We start from the raw sequence: 22,356 nt of genomic DNA on the forward strand, positions 1-22,356 counted from the left end.
ACTTTCTGCCATAAAGGTGGTGTCATCTGCATATCTGAGGTTATTGATATTTCTCCTGGCAATCTTGATTACAGCTTGTGCTTCATCCAGACCAGCATTTCTCATGATGTACTCTGCATATAAGTTAAATAAGCAGGGTGACAATATACAGCCTTGACGTACTCCTTTTCCTGTTTGGAACCAGTCTGTTGTTCCATATCCAGTTCTAACTGTTGCTTCCTGACCTGCATACAGATTTCTCAAGAGGCAGGTCAGGTGGTCTGGTATTCCCACCCCTTTCAGAATTTTCCACAGTTTATTGTGATCCACACAGTCAAAGGCTTTGACATAGTCAATAAAGCAGAAATAGATATTTTTCTGGAACCCTCCTGCTTTTTCGATGATCCAGCGGATATTGGTCCCTTCTTCTCTAGGGACCTCTTTATTGAGGGCTGGTGTGTCTTCTTGGCACAGCTGACACTTCTGAAGGGCTCAGCTGCCAAATTGGCTGAGTATGGGTAGTTTTTCAGGTTGTCAAGCAGTAGAAATATGGGGGGAGGTCCTACCACCAGTTTATTGGAAAAGCTTGGAACATCCCAGCTCTTCAATAATAACAACCCATCATATTCATAAGGGCTAGAAAAATTCCCAAGCACATTCATACTTATTATTTCATTAAATCACAACATCTGCATGGAGACTTTGTGCCAATTTTATAGATGAAGATCCTAACCTCTTGTCAAAATGTGATCTGCAAGCTGACACCATTGGCATTGCTTGGGAGCCAGTTTGACAAGCAAAATCTTGGGCTCAGACCTGCTGAGTCATGACCTGCCATTTAAGATGATTCCCAGGTGATCTGTGAGGGCTTCCCTTGTGGTCCAGTTGATAAGGAATCTGCCTGCAATGCGGGAGACCTAGGTTCGATCCCTGGGTTGGGAAGATCCCCCGGAGATGGGAAAGGCTACCCATTAGATTGAAAAGAGTTGGACACGACTGAGTGACTTTTCACTTTCACAGGTGATCTGTGTGCATATTAAAGAGTGGAAGTGCTGGACTAAAGGATAGTGACTCTCCCAGCATTCCAGGACAGCATGATGGCTCACCTGGGATGAAAACCCAGGCTCCAAGAGGTAGAGGCACTGAGCCTTGTAACAAGGGGGAGAAAATCAAACCATCAAGCATCTTCTCAGGGCAACCCCTGGATTTGTCTGGAAGAGCTTCATACATCACTTTGGTTGCCCTACTTGAGTGATGGGAGAGCAAAGGAAACAAAGTGCTGTGCAAAAGAAGGAATTTGTGTTGATCCTAGGAACAAAGACAAAGGTGGGCAGAGAAATTAGGAGGAGAAAAGAGGAGGAGTGTGCCAGAGCCTTGGAGGAAGAGGTACAGTAATGTTTGTAAATTCTTGGTGGGAATGGATTGCTTTGGGGTGGTTGTTTTGTTTTTGGTAGACAGTGTGAATGGGCAGTGTTTTACCCAAAGTGGAGTCTTGGAATGACACAGTGAGGCTGGGAACTGGCTGGTGCCAGACTGTTGTGAGCCCTCAGAGGGCCCTGGAACCGCATAGTGACTGTCTGGACCAGCTTATTTCCTGTTCTTGGAATCCCTAGGACCTTGCATAATATAGCCAAAATGTTTCTCGTATGAATGAACGAGAGCATAAAAAAAGTCCATAAATATTATCCTGTCCAACTCCCTCATTTTTTCCCTTGCCTGTTTGTTGTAGATTGGCTTTAAAAAATTTTATCATAAGATACATTAAATATTATAACATGAAAATACAGATATGCAATTTGGAAAAAAATAATAAAATGAATACCAATATAGTCACCATTCCAAATCAAGAAACAGAACATCAAAGATTTTATGCTTTTTTTTACTTAATGTTTTTGACTGTGCCTCCAGCATGCAGGCTCTTAGTTCCCTGACTAGGGAGAGAACCCAGGCCCCTTGCAGTGGAAACGTGGCGCCTAAACCACTGAACCACCAGGAAAGTCTTTATATCTTTAAACAATCTGGAAATGTTTTCTTTTGTAAGCTTTGAGGTAGGAGGCTAAGTAACTTTTTCATATAGATAATCAATTTTGACTCAAGATTTGTTGAAAAAGTTTTCCTTTTCTCACTAAGCTGCAGTGCCAACTTGTTCTTAAAAAAAATTCTATGAATAGGTTTGCTTCTGGGTTCCGTCTTTGATTCTTTGATCTACCTGTTATTTTCAGTGTAAAACTATGTGATCTAATTACCAAAGCTTTATAATAATTACTCATATCTGACACGATGAGACCCCATATTCTTCTTCTTTAGCAGTATCTTGGCTCTTTATAGGCATTTGTGTTTCTAAATAAATTTTAGAACTAGTTTGTTAATCACAAAAAAGTATTGTGAGAATTTTTTTATAATTATATGGAACCTTTAAGTCAGTTTGGGGGAGAACTCATATCTTTTGATATTTAGTCTTCTAAAGCATAAATAGGATATTTCTCTACAACTTTTATAAATTCTTTTATGTCTTTTAACAAAGTTTTATAATTTTTCTATAAAGATTCTTCCTCATTTATATATCAACACTTCATATTTATTGATGTTACAATAAAAAATCATTTTTAAAACTACATTTTATATATATTGTTGCAGAGACAGAAATGCAATGGAATTGTGTTATCAGCTTTTCGTTCAGCACTGTTATGTAATTTTACTGCTAACTTTAGTATCTTACCTGTAGACTCTTTTGGATTTCCAAAAGAATGGGTTTGGTCTTTACCTTCCCATCTCCTATAAATTACGATATCTTGTCTTCTGTTCCAGTCCTATGCTATTTATTTCTTTCCCTTGACTTATTGCACAGGTGAATATCTCTAGTACCAAGTAGAAGTGGTGGCAGAGAAGGCATAGTTTTCTTATTCCTAATTTTAGAGGGATCTGTTTTGACATTTCATCATTGATGTTTGATTTGGTTTTGTAGTTTCAGGTTAAAGAAGCCTCATATTGAAGAATTTTTTAATGAAGAGATGTTGTTGTTGTTTTTCCCCTTTAAAAATGAATTGTAGTCCACATGTGGGAAATGCCTATAACATAAATGTATGCAATTCTACACACTGAACCCATCTGTGTGACCACCACCTAGGTCCAGAGACAGCATATCACCAGATTCTGAGATGTGCCTTTCCATCTTTTTACTCAACCCGCAATGGTACCCAATCTTCCGATACCATAGGCTAGTTTTACCTGTGTTTTAGTCTCTTATGTAAGTGGAGTCATAGTACTGCCTTTGTGACTGGCTTCTTTTGTTTTTCTAAATAATTATTTATTTATTATTGGCTGCACTGGGTTTTCATTGCTGCACTCGGGCTACCTCTAGTTGCAGCCGGCAGGGGCGACTCTCGAGTTGCAGCATGCAGGCTTCTCATTGCAGCGGCTTCTCTTATTGTGAGCACAGGCTCGTGAATAAATGGGCTTCAGTAGTTGCTGCACGTGGGCTCAGTAGCTGAGGCTTGTGGGCTTAATTGCTCATGGCATATGGGATCTTCTTGGACCAGGGATCAAACCAGTGTCCACCACATTGCAAAGTGAATTCTTAACCACATGAGTTTGAGTGAACTCCGGGAGTTGGTGATGGACAGGGAGGCCTGGCGTGCTGTGATTCATGGGGTCACAAAGAGTCAGACATGACTGAGCAACTGAACTGAACTGAACTAAACTGGACCACCAGGGAAGCCACAGGCTTCTTCTGTGCAATGTTATGTTAATATATTCATCTATACTATTTTGTACAATTGTAGATCACTTATTCTTGACAATGAAATGTATGCTGTTGTGTGAATATACTGGAATCTATTTATCCTATGTTTGATGGGCATTTGGGTAGTTTCCTGTAAGTCTATTACGAATAGTTCAGTTCAGTTCAGTCTCTCAGTCGTGTCCGACTCTTTGCAACCCCATGAGTTGCAGCACACCAGGCCTCCCTGTCCATCACCAACTCCCAGAGTTCACTCAAACTCACGTCCATCGAGTCAGTGATGCCATCCAGCCATCTCATCCTCTGTCGTCCCCTTCTCCTCCTGCCCCCAATCCCTCCCAGCATCAGAGCCTTTTCCAATGAGTCAACTCTTCGCATGAGGTGGCCAAAGTACTGGAGTTTCAGTTTTAGCATCATTCCTTCCAAAGAACACCCAGGACTGATCTCCTTTAGAACTGGTTGGATCTCCTTGCAGTCCAAGGGACTTTCAAGAATCTTCTCCAACACCACAGTTCAAAAGCATCAATTCTTCGGCGCTCAGCTTTCTTTACAGTCCAACTCTCACATCCATACATGACTACTGGAAAAACCATAGCCTTGACTAGCCAGACCTTTGTTGGCAAAGTAAGTCTTTGCTTTTTAATATGCTATCTAGGTTGGTCATAACTTTCCTTATGAATAGTACTGCTATGAATATACTAATACATGTCTTTAGTGAAATATATACTTTTGTGTTTGATACATACCTCAGAGTAGTATTGGTAAACTATTGAAAATGTGCATGTTTCACTTTAGTAGAAAAATGCCACATTATTTTCCAAAGTGGTTGCAACAGTTTCCACTCCCACCAGCAGAGTTGGAGAGTTTCATTTGCTCCATATACATGCTGAATTTTATCAGTTTTCCTGCATCTTTTGAGATGACCATGTACTCATAAGATTTATTTTTCCATTAATCTGTTAATGTGGTGAATTACACTTCTCATTTTTCCTCATGAAAAAGGAACCTCTCTTTCCTGGGATAAATCCAACTTGGTCAAGACGTACAAATTGTATGTTGCTTGATTTCATGTGCTATGGTTTTTGTAGAGTTTTCACCTCAGTCTTCATTAGTGGGGTTGGCCTATATTTGAGGGGGGAAGTTGCTCTAATAACTTTTTTTTTTTTTTTCACAAAATGAAAGAAAATGGCCCCAAAGAACTAGGTGTATTTAGACAACTGCACAATAGGGTTAGAGTCAAACCAGAACTGGAGATCCAACTCCCAGTTACAGCAAATCTATACCGCAGCTCTGGTCTAGAACTCTTGGAGTAATGATGTCAGTTCCCTGAAAGGCTATGAATGCTAAGATAAACTCTTGACACCCTCCATTTCTAACAATTTTTGACTCCCAGTTTCTCCCATACTGTTTGGAAAACTGCAAATTTGATTTCCTCCTTGTTCACACGACAAGAGCTTAGCTCAGGTGTTCCCCAGTCAGAGGAATGAAACAAGGCTCTCACAGTAACCCTCCTGGGAATCTTCGGTGATATGTGCCTCTCTGCTGAGATCCCCAGACTAGATGAGTCTCACATACTCAGAAGGAACGGGTGGAGAGCACGGTTGTAGGGGCAGAAGAAGAAAACCTCTGCCTTTGTGAACCTGAGGCCCACTCTACCGTGTAGGCTTGGGTTGTCTCTCGCTCGCCTCCACTTTGCAGTGGGGGGCTCCTCTCCCGTCCCCACCCACTTGCTGGTGCTGCTGCAGGGTGGAGAGCGCCTGGACCACAAGGCTCCGGCTCGCCCACTCCTCCCTGAGTTATTAACCACAAGGCTCCCTCACAGGAAACGTGAAAATGAGTATTCATGCCTCTTCAGCCAAGGCAGTACAGACCTTCAGTGTTTCATCTTTGAGAGAAGTTTGTCCACAAAAGCTTCCAGAACAGCAGCCCTGAGAGTTTGATGGGAAACGGGATATCCACATGGTCTCAAAATATCTCTCATAAATGGCTTATTAATAACAAAGGGAAAAATAGCAACCTTCCTACTGGCAGACAGTTGAATGAAATGAACAAGATTAATATCTCCAATGCTGGGACTAATGGACATCATGCGTTCCCTGAGAAGGACTCATCATTTCTGTAGCGTTTCTGCCGAAAATATTTAACCTGGACCTAATCACAGAAAATTATCAGGCAAATCCAAACTGAGGGACATTCTGAAAAATAACTGGTCTGTATTCTTCTAAAAAATGTCAGTGTCTTAGAAACCAGAAGAAGAGGTACAGTTTCTGATCAAAGATGAACAAAAGGATTTGACAGTGGAATCCGTGCACCGCTCTGGAGTGGATCCTGAACCAGGGGATGAAAAGTATTATAAAGGTCATCACCTGACATCATTGTCACCTGACATCATCTGAAAACTGGTGAGATTGCAAAATAGACTTCTTAGAGAGTAATACTGTGTTACTATTAAATTTCTTGATCTTGATAACGGTGCCAAGGTGACATAAGAGAATGTCCTTGTTTTTTAGAAATTCACACTGAAGGGTTTACGCATAAAGGAATATGATGCCAAAATTTTCAGCTGATTTAGAAAAAATATCTATATATCACATATATATGTGTGTGTGTATATATATATATATAGAGAGAGAGAGAGAGAGAGAGAGCACAAGTGTGTCAAAATGTTAACAGTTGGTGAATCTTGGAGAAGAATATAGCAGTTTTTTCTATATTCTTGCAACCTTTCTTTTCTGGATATTATTTCAAAACAATAAGTTTAAAAAAATGCTTTCGTATCTAGCAAATGGAAAACCACAAAGGTAAATGATAAGGATCATCTTGGTGGTTTGAATATAGAGTGTCATTATTAACACGTTCTTGGTGCTAGATGTCTTCAGAGGAAATCGCTTATCTTCTTAACCCTTTAAGAAAGGGATCATCACTCCACATGTGCAGGTGAGAAAGATGAAGGCTACAGAGGTGAAATAAAACATTCAAGGTCACCCAGCAAAGAAGCAGCAGGGCTGGGATTCACTCGGGTCTGTGTGAAAGCCTTCAGGTGCCACAAATTCCCTGGGATGTGGCCCTGACAAAAACTGATGAGAAGAGAAGGTGGCATTTATGTCTTCTTAATTCATCTGGCCTTTTCTGAGAACTACCTCTTCTTTCCATTCACTGCCTTGGATGTAGTGAGTAGACCCCCCCCCCCCAAAAAAAAAAGGCAAGATGTGTGTAAAGTCCAAAGAACACAAGGGTGGACATGGACAAGATCTACAGTGAGAAATGAGGGTTTCTGGCAGCCCAGAGGGGAAGGAAGTTGATTCTGACTGCCCTGATGATTTTGGGTAGCTTACTCTGTTTCTGAAGAAGAATGATGGAGGTAAGAGAAGAGGCACTGGTGTCCACCTGGATGGTGGAACCTGGACTGGGACCAGTGCTGCCTCTTAGGAGCCATGTGGATCTTGGGAAAGTTGTCCAAAATACCTGTAGGGTTGATCTGAGAATCGGATTTAGTATAAATGAAATGCTGGTGTGGCAGGTTCGGGGCCTCTTTTAGGATCTGTGGCCTCTGGGGACCTGGGAGTAGCTAAAAAGAAGACAGAGGTTGGTGGAGATCATATTGATGTTACGTGTCTTTGCTCATCAAGAAACTAAAATAGAGGTGTCCCCAACCTGGTTCCAAAATGGATATGCTGAACCAAACTTTAATGCGGGGGAAAAAAATAAGAGGAATAATGCATTATTTTGTAAACTCTTCTTCTATGCAGGGAACAGGGATGAATGGTATCAGGAGAGAAAGAGAGAAGCATCTTAACAGTCTACCTTCACCCTTAACTCAGGAGTGCTTTTCCTGGGGCAGGGGGAGAATCTTTCTGGCTTCTCCTTAAGAGTTCCACATATGCCTGTGACTGCCAAAGCATCCTGTCTTTGGCAAACATCTCAGTCTCTAGGCTCCTCCTGCAGAAGCTGGAATCAATAGAATAGACAGTAACCATAGGGGCAGGGATGCAAAGGCGCCCACCATAAGACAACACAGCGTGAGCTCAAGTTTCACCAGCAGTGGAAATGCCCATTGCCTGAGGGCTAGTACTCAGTTCTGGGGCAGACTCAACCTCAGGCCACTGACACTCAAAAAAGGAGCTCGGGGTACTCCCATAACCCCAACCAGGGCCAAACATATAAGCTATGGCTGGCCCCTGAGGGGTGCTCACAGAATGGAGATATCATTACTATGTGAAGTCAAATATGCCACTTTGGTGTAAGGATTATTTTCAGCTACAGGCAGCTGAGAATCAGCCAACAGAGGAAGAGTTCTTTGCCATTCCCCTGGGTACCAAGAGCGAGGCATACATTTCCCTCTGAGAAAGGTGCCCGCCCTGTACCAGAACAAGTGACTCTTATTACCAAAGATGAGTCGCTGACACCGAGTTTAGTGTGCACAAACAGAACTTATTAAAATAGCTCTTATCTTCCTTTAGTTCACTCATATATTTCCTTGACACTTCATCATAGTTTATCATCCCTGGAAGCCCAAACTTCCTTTCCTTCGTTGAAATGGTACATAAGCCTCCAAGCCTAACTGCTTTTTTGAGTTTCACCCCTTTTCTGTGGACACCTGTGCACCTAAACATATTCTGAATAAAAATTATGTCTTTTCTCTTAATCTGCCTTTTGTTAGTTTAATTCACAGACCCTCAGTTACTGAGTTAAGAAACTGGAGGAAAATAGTTTTCTCCCCAACATATGCTTAATAATGATGAACTCAGACTTCCCTCGCACACCACTTTTTGTCATGTAAATGCTTTTCATCACTGGGAGAGAATTCCAAGTGGATTAGTAATTTCATCTATAATTTAGTTAGTAAGTTATTTACAAAATGGAAACCTCTCTGCTTTGCATTTATCAGTGATAGCCATTTTCTAAATGGCTAAAAACTTATTTTTGAAAAGATACCATATCATTATTAAAGAAAACTTTCAAAAACTTTCAAAATAAAGAGGAACAGTCTAATATCTGACTTTGAATTTCTGCCTGTTCCATTCCAGAATATGATCCCATGCATCCGTGTCTTGACAGTTGTACCATATATACCACCTTAATCTGCTTTTCTCATCATAAAGATTTTTCTGGGTTTCTACATAGTTCTCATATGAGTTCTTCCTTTCATTATTCATCATTCTTCAGAGAGCCATTTACCTCCAAGGACTTCTGAGATGAAAGTGCCATGGCTTGCTAAACTCCTTAAAGGGGAGTATAATATATAATTTCATCTTCTTATCTCTTCTAATGACTAGAGCAGTGCTGGGAATATGCTTAGTTCTCAGTGTTTGCAGCCTTGGGAAAAAAATGTTAGTAGAAGACAAATTCTAGGAATAAAGAACCATGTAAAAGACTAAGAGGTCTTATCAGTTCTTCTCGCATACAATATAGCATAAGTTTCCAGAAAATACAGCTAAAAATATGAATATTATACTATAAACCACACATTTTTCTCCATGTTCAACCCTTCAGAGCAATATTGTGGTCATACCTTTGATTGTATGCAGGCGATGTTCCTGACCACTCTTATACAGGAAATAAATATTTAGCAGTAACAAAAAAGTCTGTTTATGGTAGCTTTGTGGGGAGGTAATCTATGTGAATCTATATTTAAGTATGACCTAAATCAAATCCCTTACAATTATACAGTGGAAATGAGAAATAGGTTCCAAGGATTAGATCTGATAGACTGCCTAAAGAACTATGGATGGAGGTTCGTGACATCATACAGGAGGCAGTGATCAAGACCATCCCCAAGAAAAAGAAATGCAAAAAAGCAAAATGGTTGAGGAGGCCTTACCAATAGCTGTGAAAAGAAGAGAAGCAAAAGGCAAAGGAGAAAAGGAAAGATATACCCATTTAAATGCAGAATTCCAAAGAATAGCAAGGAGAGATAAGAAAGCCTTCCTCAGCGATCAATACAAAGAAACAGAGGAAAACAACAGAATGGGAAAGACTAGAGATCTCTTCAAGAAAATTAGAGATACCAAGGGAGCATTTCATTGAAGATGGGCTCAATAAAGCATAGAAATGGTATGGACCTAACAGAAGCAGAAGATATTAAGAAGAGTTGGCAAGAATACACAGAAGAACTATACAGAAAAATCTTAATGACCCAGATAACCACAATGGTGTGATCACTCACCTAGAGCCAGACATCCTGGAATGCAAAGTCAAGTAGGCCTTAGGAAGCATCACTATGAACAAAGCTAGTGGAGGTGATGGAATTCCAGTTGAGCTATTTCAAATCCTAAAAGATGATGCTGTGAAAATGCTGCACTCAATATGCCAGCAAATTTGGAAAACTCAGCAGTGGCCACAGGACTGGAAAAGGTCAGTTTTCATTCCGATCCCAAAGAAAGGCAACGCCAAAGAATGCTCAAACTACCGCACAATTGCACTCATCTCACACGCTAGCTAAGTAATGCTCAAAATTCTCCAAGCCAGGCTTCAGCAATATGTGAACCATGAACTTCCAGATGCTCAAGCTCGTTTTAGAAAAGGCAGAGGAACCAGAGATCAAATTGTCAACATCCGCTGGATCATCAAAAAAGCAAGAGAGTTCCAGAAAAACATCTATTTCTGCTTTATTGACTATGTCAAAGCCTTTGACTGTGTGGATCACAATAAACTGTGGAAAATTCTGAAAGGGATGGGAATACCAGAACACCTGACCTGCCTCTTGAGAAACCTATATGCAGGTCAGGAAGCAACAGTTAGAACTGGACATGGAACAACAGACTCGTTCCAAATAGGAAAAGGAGTGCGCCAAGGCTGTATATTGTCACCCTGCTTATTTAACTTATATGCAGAGTACATGATGAGAGACGCTGGTCTGGATGAAGCACAAGCTGGAATCAAGATTGCCAGGAGAAATATCAATAACCTCAGATATGCAGATGACACCACCTTTATGGCAGAAAGTGAAGAAGAACTAAAGAGCCTCTTGATAAAAGTGAAAGAGGAGAGTGAAAAGTTGGCTTAAAGCTCAACATTCAGAAAACTAAGATCGTGACATCCGGTCCCATCACTTCATGGCAAATAGATGGGGAAACAGTGGAAACAGTGGCAGACTATTTTTTGGGGCTCCAAAATCACTGCAGATGGTGATTGCAGCCATGAAATTAAAAGACGCTTACTCTTTGGAAGGAAAGTTATGACCAACCTAGACAGCATATTAAAAAGCAGAGACATTACTTTGTGGACAAAGGTCCGTTTGGTTAAAGCTGTGTGTTTTCCAGTAGTCATGTATGGATGTGAGAGTTGGACTGTGAAGAAAGCTGATCACCAAAGAATTGATGCTTTTAAATTGTGGTGTTGGAGAAGACTCTTGGGAGAGTCCCTTGGGCTGCAAGGAGATCCAACCAGTCCATCCTAAAGGAGATCAGTCCTGGGTGTTCATTTGAAGGACTGATGTTGAAGCTGAAACTCCAATACTTCGGCCACCTGATGCAAAGTACTGACTCATTTGAAAAGACCCTGATGCTGGGAAAGATTGAAGGTGGGAGGAGAAGGGGACGACAGAGGATGAGATGGATGGATGGCATCACCGACTCAATGGACATGAGTTTGAGTAAACTCGGGGAGTTGGTGATGGACAGGAAGGCCTGGCGTTCTGCAGTCCATGGGGTCGCAAAGTCAGACACAACTGAGCGACTGAACTGAACTGTCTCTGACAGAGGCAGTTCAGCACTTCTGTGTCCTAGAGAATTACCTAGATATGAACTGTGCTGCTGCTGCTGCTAAGTTGCTTCAGTAGTGTCCAACTCTGTGCGACCCCATAGACGGCAGCCCACCCGCTCCTCTGTCCCTGGGATTCTCTAAGCAAGAATACTGGAGTGGGTTGCCATTTCCTTCTGCAGTGCATGCATGCATGCTGAATCTCTTCAGTCGTGTCCAACTCTGTGCGACCCCTGGACAGCAGCCCACCAGGCTCCTCTGTCCACAGAATTCTCTAGGCAAGAGTACGGGGGTGGGTTGCCATTTTCTTCTCTAGATATGAACTCAGACACCAGCAAATATTTCTAGGAGATGAGACTGCAGACAAAAGAGAATGGATTTAGAAGTCATGAAGCAAGATGTAGAGGAATACAAAGCCATTCTAAATTGCATTTTATATCTTTGTCAAGAGGTTTTCTTAAAAAAATAAAGTCTGTCCCTGAGGGTATTCCTTTCAGGATCTAGTGAATGTTTCTGTGCAACAGAAGATGGACCTGGAGAAAGCATTGATTCTTGAGCCCTGCATGACCTTGGCTGTGTAGTCTGGTTCTGGCTGCTTTCTTCTAGGATGCTGGGATCCCTGCCTTAGTGTCCAAAAATGAGGAATGGAGGCTTCTCTTTAATTCCATCACAGTCTAGATCTTTAGAGCCCGGGTATAGTAGCTTGGATAAAAGCCAGTTAAGGATGCTGTGCTGTGCTGTGCTGAGTCACTCAGTCATATCCAGCTCTTTGCAACCTCATGAACTGTAGCCCCCCAGGCTCCTCTGTCCATGGGAATTCTCCAGGCAAGAATACTGGGAGATCCTCTTCCAGGGGATCTTCCCAACCCACAGATCGAACCGGGGTCTCCTGCATTGCAGGTGGATTCTTTACCAGCTGAGCTACCAGGGAAGCCCCCCAACCAAAGATATCAAGTCCTAATCCCTGAAATTTGTAAATGTAACCTTATTTAGAAAAAGGGTCTTTGCAGATGTGGTTAGGTCAAGGATCTTACGATAGAGAGATTATCGTGAATTATTGAGATGGAACCTAAATGCGGTCTCAAGAGTCTTTATAAGATAGAAGCAGAGGGAGAGTTCACGTAGCTCACAGAGGAGACAGCGATGTAAAGACAAAGGCAGAGATTGGTGTGATGTAACCCCAAGCCCAGGACTGCTGGGGCTGCCACCAGGAGCCGGAAAAGCCAAGGAAGGATTGTCTCTGAAGATCCTGGAGACGGCTCAGTCGTCCAAACTCCAAAAGTGTGAGAGAATAAATTTTAATGTTTCAAGCCACCAAGTCTGCAGTAATTTTTTTTTTTTACAGCAACCTCAGTAAACTTGGATACATGGCAAGGGCAGACACAGGTCTACAGGGGCCCAGACCAGCTCTCTGTGATGGCCCTGGAACTGCAGCAAGAGGCGGTCCTTTGGTCCAGGCTGTGTGGTCCTCTCCCCAGTGCCTCACCTGACTCCCTCATCTTCATAGTACCTCATACACCATTCAGCTCATTGGAAAACTTCAGTCCACCAGGTGAAGGAACAGTAAATAGCAGGATTTCAAGGAACTCACAGTAAGGATGCCTGGGAGTATGTCAGCCACAGAAACACCTCTGCTGACTGGGCTTGCCTCTGCCCAAGTCAGGTTGCTCAGTCGAACTTGGCCTCGACCAAGTGGCCTGGCTTTGTGGAGTGGAGGAAACAGGCAGGATAGAGGCCAGCCCACTCCCCAACGCCCCTTGGCCCCTGCTCAGTTACCCTGCATAAAGCAAGGATGTCTGTGCCAAGTCCTGTGCCATCATTCTAGCCCTACCTGGAAGCTGGTCTTGGGGGGATTCCACCCAGTCCCTGAGGCCTGCGTGGCCCAGACAGGGAGAGGTCCATGGTCCCTTCCACAACTTCAGGTAAAGCAGGTATCATAGTTTCCGCCCTTGTGATGTAAATCAGCAGTAACTGTGAGCCCCCGAGTCTCCCTGTCTGTGAACCATTGATCTTTGCTTATCACTGACAAAACTCTTGTAAAAGATCTGAGGTTTTCCCCAAACTACGTCAGCCTATGAATAATGTGGGTGAGGGGAATTACCTAGATATGATACTCGGACACCAGCGGTTATTTACATGAGATGAAATTGCAGACAAAGGAGAATGGTTTAGAGATCATGAAACGAGACATAGAGGAACACATAGCCATTCTAAATTGCATCTAAAGAAAGAAGTTGAAGTGTAGCAGTGAAATGGATGTCATCCGCGCGGGGGAATTCTTAGCTCGCTCCCTGCGTTTCCACGAGGAACTTCCACGTCCCTCCAGAAGGGGGAGCAGTAGCGGAAAAGACAGCTCTGGTTCCACCTCTCTTCCTGACGGAGGTGGGGGTGGGGGTGGGGGTGGGGGTGGGGGTGGTGATGAGTTCCTATGACTAGCAGGTGGGGAAATTTTGTCTCTTGTATCCGTTGGACCACAAAAGCTAGAGGAATGGGCCCCTTTCTCTGTTACCTTTTTAGGACAGCCTGAACTCCCCAGTAAAGGTGCCCGTGGCTGTAGACCTTCGTGGTGAGGTGACTGAGTTGGTCTGGTTTTGTCAGGTTATATCCCTGCTTCTTGATAATGAGGCAGGAGACTGTCCTCTATGCGGATGACAGAACTTATCCCAGTGACCTGGTCTCACAAGCCGAAATAAACCATGAGCTCATCACTTCACAATTCTGTTCCTGAAGTGCCTGTTCTCGACACCGTAAGGAAGAATCTGCTGCATTTCTACACACTAAAAATGAAATATCAGAAAGAGCAAGTTTAAAGAAAAGTCCCACTTAAGATGGCATAGGGATTTCCCTGGCCATCCAGTGGTTAAGACTTCACGCTTCCACTGCTGGGGGTGCAGGTTTGATCCCTGGTCGGGGAACTAGGATCCCATATGCCATCTGGCACAGCCAAAAAAATTAATAAGTAAAATAAATCTTTAAAAAATCACAGTAAAGGAAGCCCTAAGAATAAGCTTAACCAAGAGGGTGAAAGATGTATACTCTGAAAACTAGAAAATATTGATGAAGGAAATTAAAGATGATTCAATGAAATGGAAAAATATCTCCTCCCCTTGGATTGGAAGAATTAGCCCCCCGTTCCACTGAACCCCAAGGCCACCACTGATTGTTTGCTGTCTCTGTCATTTTGCCTTTTCCAAAACATTCTCCTGTAGTTGGAGTCATACAGCATGTAGCCTTTTCAGACAGGCTCCTTTCAGCTAGCAATACACACTTTAAGGCTTCTGTTTGTGGCTCGATAGCTGGTTTTTTAAGATCACTGAAAAACATGTCACTGTGTACATTACCACAGTCCTGTTTATCCATTCATCTATCAAAGGACATCTTGGTGGATTCTCATTTTTTGGCAATTATAAATAATGTTGCTATACATATTTGTGCTCAGATTTTTGTGTGGATATGTTTTCAACTCATCTGGGTAGAAATCAGGAGCGTGATTACTGGGTTATATGGTAAGCCTATTCTAGCTTTGTAAGAAATTACCAAACTGTCTCCCATAGTGGTTGTACCAGTTTGCATTTCCACCAGCAATAAATGAGAGCACCTCTTAATCTTCTTTTTGTAAAAAATTAATTGATATGCTTTTCTCTTGTTAATCTTTAAAATATTTGTTTTTATTTATTGGGCTGTACCAACTCTTAGTTGCAGCATGCAGGATCTTCAATCTTTGCTGCAGTGTGCGGGATCTTTGGTTGTGTGAACTCTTAGCTGCCGCATGTGGGATCTAGTTCCCCGGCCAGGGGTTGAACCCAGGCCCTTGCACTGGGACCATGGGGTCTTAGGCACTGGACCACCAGGGAAGTCCCTTAATCTTCTTCCTCTCCAGTACTTGGTGTTTTGATTTTAGCCATTCTAACAAGTGTGTAATGATAATTCACTGCTGCTTTAATATGCGGTTCCCTCTTGTTTTTTTCATATACTAATCTTCCATCTGTATGTGTTCTTTGGTGACATCTATTTTTGAAGTTTTGGGGGTTTTTTTGTTATAGTGTTTTGTTTTAGCATTGTCACTAGGTGTGATTTTTAAGCATTAAAAAAAATAGAAGTATAGTTGATGTTCAATATTACATATGTACAATATGACATATCACGGGTTTACACTAAAGTGATTCACAATTTTTAGAAGTTAGACTCCAGTTATAGTTATTACAAAATATTGCCCCTGTTCCCTTATTATTGATATAGCCTTGTAGCTTATTTTATCAGAGAAGGAAATGGCACCCCACTCCAGTACTCTTGCCTGGAAAATCCCATGGGCGGAGCAGCCTGGTAGGCTGCAGTTCATGGGGTCGCTAAGAGTCGGACACGACTGAGCGACTTCACTTTCCCTTTTCACTTTCATGCATTGGAGAAAGAAATGGTAACCCACTCCAGTGTTCTTGCCTGGAGGATCCCAGGGACGGGGGAGCCTGGTGGGCTGCCATCTATGGGGTCGCACAGAGTCGGACACGACTGAAGCGACTTAGCAGCAGCAGCTTATTTTATACCTAATAGTTCCTGCCTCTTAATTCCCTACGTCTACCTTGCCTCTCCCTCTCCCCACTGGTAACCACTAGTATGTTCTCTAAATGAGATTAATTTTTTTTTTTACTTTAAAAATCATCGTAGGGAGCAGCAGTAGACCCACCCCTATTTTGCCACCAACCACAGATAGATAAGATAGCTGCAGAGAAGCTGTTCTCCACTGAGCTGCAGACACACACCAGTGCAGCCTCTGAGACAAAGAAATTAGCAACACTGAAAACCTCCAGAAGGAAGGCTCTAATTAAGGTAGGTATTAATAAGCATCCTTGGGAAAGAAAGACATAAGAAGCAAGGATAGTTTATGTCCTAGGGGGAGAGGCCGGGATTTCAGAAATCTGGCACAAGAGGTGACACTTTTCTTTGCATATCCCCAGGGTTTACAAACCCTGCTTATGTCTCAGTGCCTGTCCATAGCGGTCTAGTGGAGAAAAGCAAGCCATGCCATTTCTCTGCAGGATGCTAGGAGGGTGTCAAAGCTCCTCCAAGAGTGGGAAGGTGGATAGCAGAAGATTCTGCCTATCCCCAGGCATCTGGGGAGGAATCTGTCCTTACGCTGTGTGCATTGCATCAATGACAGGAAGGCATGTAGGTACGGTTCTCAAGGAACAAAGCTGGCAAGCAAATTTCATCCCTGACTAGATGCTAACTTAAATGACCACAGGCTGCTGCTGCTGCTAGTTAAGTCACTTCAGTCGTGTCCAACTCTGTGCGACCCCCTAGACGGCAGCCCACCAGGCTCTGCCGTCCCTGGGATTCTTCAGGCAAGAACACTGGAGTGGGTTGCCATTTCACATCCCACCAAACCCTGAAAAGCCTTCTTGGCCTCCTCACAAACTGAAAAGCCTCCTTTTCAGTTTGAAAAGCAAGTCCGAGTTTACTCTGCTAAAAAGTAATCTAGAACTTGGAAGTCAGATGGTCTAGATTCTAAAAGATTGTAGCTTTTTTACTCTTAATTTTTTTTTTTTAACCCACAGTGAAGTACAGAAAAGAACAAGGATTTGGAGAAGACAGATGCGGTTTTTGAGTCCTGGCTCTGTTGCCTCACCCTTTGTGTAACTTCAGGTACTGGACGAAAGCTGAGATTCAGGTATGATTGTAACTCCAGAAAGAGAAAGGAGATGTTAGTACCTGCTTCACAGGGATGCAAGAGGAATAAATGTGACGCATATAAAATTCTTGGTGCACTGTGATAAATGGTAGGGCTCACTAATACTTTCCACAGATTTTAATGATGAAGGAACATGGTGGGAAATGTGGAGGGGATAGGAAGGATCTAGGGAAGAAAATGAGTTGAAGACTTCCTCTTATCCCAGGATATTAGGAGAGCAGAACAGAAGGACCATGAACTGAAAATTGTTTTTTAAAGTAACTGTAAAAGACAAGTAGGGAGGAAGATGTAGGAGGGGAGGCTCCTGTTTTGAAAGATGCTAGCCACATAAAAAAGAGACCCACCTCCATACTTCAGAAACTGTCTTAAAATCTATTTTGTGTATATACTTAGGTGAAATTAATATGTTTAAAAATGGCTAACTTGATTCACATTTCAAATTATAGAAATGTGGCATGGTGGAGAGGGATGTCTGAGTGTCCAATAATCAAATGCCTTGGAAAAATCATTAAGTCTAAATAAATATTGCCTTGAATGTAAATATCAGTTTGAGGAGAATGATCATGTTTTAAATGTTGAATCTTCCCTTCACGTTGTTCATCTCTGTTGCAGAAGGAAGGGAGGAAAGGGGAAAGAATCAAAAGCAAATCTGGCAATATGCTGGCAATTGCTAATTCTGAGAGGTAGAACTATAGGTTTTTAAGTTTTCTTGGCAAATTTTGACTTTTCTTATCCCACCGAATCCCTCTCTATTAGTTAGCCTGGGAAGTTTTCAACTTTTTAAAATGCAAATAGGCTTTACTTTCTAGAGAAGTTTTAAGTTTACAGAAAATTTGCATAGAAAAGGCAGAGAGGTCCCATGGTGGAGGTGGTGGTGGTGGTTTAGTCACTAAGTTATGTCTGACTTTTTGCGACCCCCATGGACTATATAGCCCGCCAGGCTCCTCTTTCCATGGGATTTTCCAGGCAAGAATACTGGAGTGAGCTGCCATTCTCTTCTGCAGGGGATCTTCCTGACCCAGGGATCGAACCCAGGTCACCTGCATTGCAGGCAGATTCTTTACCAACTGAGCCACCAGGGAAGCCCCAGAGAGGTTCCATATAGCCCCTGTATTATTATTCTCTTTAAGCTGCCGTCACAAAATGCCAGGTGGCTTAAATGACAGGAGCTTATTTTCTCACAGTTCTGGGGCTAGAAGTCCAAGAGCAAGATGCTGACAAATTGGATTTCTGGTGGGAGCCTTTAGGGCTGCCTTCACACTTGGTTGTCGTCTTACAAGGACACCAGTCCAATTGGATCAGGGCCCCATCTGGTGATCTCCTTTAACCTACGTTGCCTCGTTATTGGACTGTCTCCAAGTTGAGTGACGCTGGGGGTGTCTTGGTCAGTTTGGGCTCCTGTAAACAGAATGCCATAGACTGGGTGGCTGACAACAACAAAATTTATTTATCACACTTCTAGAGTCTGCGAAATGCAAGATCAAGGTACCCAAGCAGTCAGGTTCTAGTGACAGCCCTCTTCCAGGTTGCTAACTGCCAAATTCTCACTGTAGCCTCACACGCTCGAGAGCAGAGAAAGGAAGCAAGCTCTCCTGTTCTTCTCATAAGGGCTTTCATCCCATGAGGGTGGAGCCCTCAGGCGTGTGTGCGTGATAAGTTGCTTCAGTTGTGTCTGACTCTTTGCAACCCCATGGACTGTAGCTCACCAGGCTCCTCTGTCCAAAGGATTCTCCAGGCAAGAATACTGGAGTGGGTTGCCATGCCCTCCTCCAGAGGATCTTCCCAACCCAGGGATCAAACCTGTGTCTCTTACATCTACCTGTATTAGCTGGCGGGTTCTTTATACTGGCCCCACCTGGGAAGCCCTGCACCCTCCTGACCTCACTTAATTCGATCACTTTCCAAAGGCTCCACCTCCTGATACCATCACAATGGGGGTAAGGTTTCAACACACAAAGTTTGGAAGGGCACATTTAGTCCATAACAGGGCTTTAGGGCTTCAACATATGTACTTGGTGGGGAGCGGTGGGGCACAATTCAGTCCGTATTTTTAAATAAAAAATATCACTAAGAAATGAATGTCTCTTAGGTGCCTCTGTGGCTGGCTTCCTCCTGCCTTGATGGATTACACACCTGAGCCCAATTTGACAACAGCAACTGACTTCTACTATCCTGACATCTACTCGAGCCCCTGCGATGGGGAGGGGAGAGAGAGCAAGCTGCTTCTTGCCATCTTCTACTGCATCCTGTTTGTATTTGGTCTTCTGGGCAACAGCCTGGTCATCCTAGTCCTTGTCGCCTGCAAGAAACTGAGGAGTGTCACGGACGTATACCTCTTGAACCTGGCCCTGTCTGACCTGCTTTTTGTCTTCTCCTTCCCCTTTCAGACCCACTATCAACTGGACCAGTGGGTATTCGGGACCATAATGTGCAAGGTGGTCTCTGGCTTTTATTACATCGGCTTCTTCAGCAGCATGTTCTTTATAACCCTCATGAGTATGGACAGGTACCTGGCGGTTGTCCATGCCGTATATGCCTTGAAAGTAAGGACAATCAGCATGGGCACAGCCCTGAGTCTGGTGGTGTGGCTGACTGCCCTGGTGGCCACCAGCCCGTTACTAGTGTTTTACCAAGTGGCCTCCGAAAATGGCGTCCTGCAGTGTTACTCCTATTACAATCAGCAGACGCTGAAGTGGAAGATCTTCATCCACTTTGAAGTGAACATCTTAGGCCTGCTGATCCCATTCAGCATCCTGATGTTCTGCTATATCCGCATCCTGCACCAGCTGAAGAACTGCCAGAACCACAACAAGACCAAGGCCATTAAGCTCGTGCTCATCGTGGTGGTTGCCTCCCTACTTTTCTGGGTCCCTTTCAACACGGTCCTCTTCCTCACTTCCCTGCATGACATGCACGTCCTGGATGGATGTGTCATGAGCCAGCAGCTGACCCACGCCACGCATGTCACAGAAACCATTTCCTTCACCCACTGCTGCGTGAACCCTATTATCTATGCGTTCATGGGTGAGAAATTCAAGAAACACCTATCAGAACTATTTCGGAAGAGTTGCAGCCACACCTTCATCTACATAGGGAGACAGGTCTCTAGGGAGGTCTTGGAAAAATCATCCTCAAATCAGCACTCCACTCGCTCCTCCACCATAGACTACATTCTGTGAGTCTGTGCAGGGCAGAGCATCCCTCGGCCTCCATCACCCACCTTCTTGAAACAGAAATGATTCACACTGGAGTTGGAGGCTACATTGAAGGGAGACTCTTACAAAGCTGGCTACAGACACAAGACTTCTTTCATGATATTCAGTGAATTACTACTATTGCAAGTCAACCCTCTCAACTTTCAAAGAATCTGCCACTATTTTCTAAAAATAGTCCATATGTTTCATTGTGTTAGCTATAGGGATTTTCCTCCCCTAGGTTTTGGAGTATCTTTATCAAATACCAGCTTAAATTTTATCAAATGCTTTCTCCTTATCTATTGAGGTGATCATGTAGTTTTTCTCCATTATTCTGTTAATTTCGTGAACTATGTTGATAGGTTTTCTTATTTTAAATCAACTCATGTTTTCCCTAGAAAAAATGACCTCATGTTTATGATCATTTTAACAATAAACAATTGGATTCTCTTGGGATTTTTGTATCTGTGTTCATGAGAGATACTGACTCGCAACACTTGTGACGTGGGAAGTGCCTCAGATCTTGAACCATGCTGGCCTTGCTCAGGACATTGCAAGGGACACCTTGGATTTCCTGTCCTGGATCCTGCTCCTCACTTACAAGCTGGCCTGAGGTAGCATCTCTGCATGTCAAGGCAGACACGTGTAAGATAAGGTTGAAGATGGTGATGATGGTGCTTTCTGTCTTGCCTGCTCCATAGACCTACCCGATGTCCCACCTACAGCCTACAAATATCTTCGTACACATAAAAGTTTGTTATTACTATAATAAAAATACACAGCATATAACATTTTACTAGCTGTGCAGTTTTGGGCGAGGTACTTTAACTGTTCTGTGCGTCAGTGTCTTTGTTTGTACATGCAGGTATCAATAGCAATAATGCATACCTCTGATTTCTGTGATGGTTATGCAAGGTTATGAAGCTGTGTTCTAACGCCACCTACCGTTCACTCACTGGGAGCAACAGGAGTCCCCTAAAGCAGGGTGGAAAGAATGGGAGCTCATTCCTGCGGGTATATGGTATATGTGTGTGCAGTATGTTAAGAATGTGTCAAGGAAAGGCTGAAAAACTGTTCCAGATTAAAGGAGGCTAAAGATATGACAATTAACTGAAATATATGATCTTAAATTGGATTCTGGCTTGGTGGAGGGGGAATGCTCTGAAAGACAGTTTGGGGACGATTGATGAACTTTTAATTTGGGCTGTTTATGAGATAACATTGGAGAAGGCAATGGCACCCACTCCAGTACTCTTTCCTGGAGAATCCCAGGGATGGGGGAGCCTGGTGGGCTGCCGTCTATGGGATCGCACGGAGTCGGACACGACTGAAGTGACTTAGCAACATGAGATAACATTGCTGCTGCTGCTGCTGCTAAGTCGCTTCAGTCGTGTCCGACTCTGTGCGACCCCACAGACGGCAGCCCACCAGGCTCCCCCATCCATGGGATTCTCCAGGCAAGAACACTGGAGTGGGTTGCCATTTCCTTCTCCAATGCATGAAAGTGAAAAGTGAAAGTGAAGTCGCTCAGTCGTGTCTGACTCTAGCGACCCATGGACTGCAGCCTACCAGGCTGCTCCGCCCATGGGATTTTCTAGGCAAAAGCACTGGAGTGGGGTGCCATTCATTAAGTATTAAAATTGATAAAACAGTTAAACAGGTAGCACAGCAGCTGGGGGTAGAAAGTGCAGCAATTAGCGTTACTTGTTAACTACCTACTTAGTACATAAACCCCATGAGGTCATCGACTTCATCTGTTTTATTCACTCCTGTGCCCCCAGAGTCTGGAACAGTTCCTGGCACATAGTATGCGCCTAATTAACATTTGTCAGATGAATAAATGAACTGGCCTCTGAAACAAGACATAGTTAAGAACCAGGGTGAGGTATCAAAGCCATCTGTCCTTACACACAGAGACTGAGGTTATCGACTCTGGCTCCTGGTCATTGTTTGTCCACTTGGGAACCTGGCCTGCAAAACATTCTGATTGACTCAGTTGTTCCAGGCACGCAGCCAGAAATACACCTGGCAACTCCCCAGATCAAATACATGTGTAA

General features: G+C 43.3%; 1 protein-coding gene across 11 annotated transcripts in view; it reads left to right on the forward strand.

The window, feature by feature from the left end:
• The window catches only part of CCR8 (C-C motif chemokine receptor 8), a 137,641-nt gene extending 116,487 nt beyond the window's left edge, over nucleotides 1–21,154 (forward strand). For 8 of the 11 annotated variants that reach the window (XM_044933465.2, XM_044933466.2, XM_044933459.2 and 5 more), the window contains 5 exons: nucleotides 1,000–1,365; nucleotides 12,765–12,971; nucleotides 16,082–16,243; nucleotides 16,972–17,084; nucleotides 19,195–21,154. In XM_044933465.2, coding sequence (XP_044789400.2) covers nucleotides 19,226–20,284 — 1,059 coding nt within the window. In that variant the 5' untranslated portion in view covers nucleotides 1,000–1,365; nucleotides 12,765–12,971; nucleotides 16,082–16,243; nucleotides 16,972–17,084; nucleotides 19,195–19,225 and the 3' untranslated portion in view covers nucleotides 20,285–21,154. Of the gene's footprint in view, nucleotides 1–999; nucleotides 1,366–4,909; nucleotides 6,121–12,764; nucleotides 12,972–16,081; nucleotides 16,244–16,971; nucleotides 17,085–19,194 lie in introns of those variants that run through there. The other 3 variants (XM_044933460.2, XM_025272880.3, XM_006067343.4) reach the window with 3 other exon arrangements.
• The last annotated feature ends 1,202 nt before the right edge of the window (nucleotides 21,155–22,356 follow it).

Source organism: Bubalus bubalis, chromosome 21, assembly GCF_019923935.1.
Source record: "Bubalus bubalis isolate 160015118507 breed Murrah chromosome 21, NDDB_SH_1, whole genome shotgun sequence".
Lineage (NCBI taxonomy): Eukaryota > Metazoa > Chordata > Mammalia > Artiodactyla > Bovidae > Bubalus > Bubalus bubalis.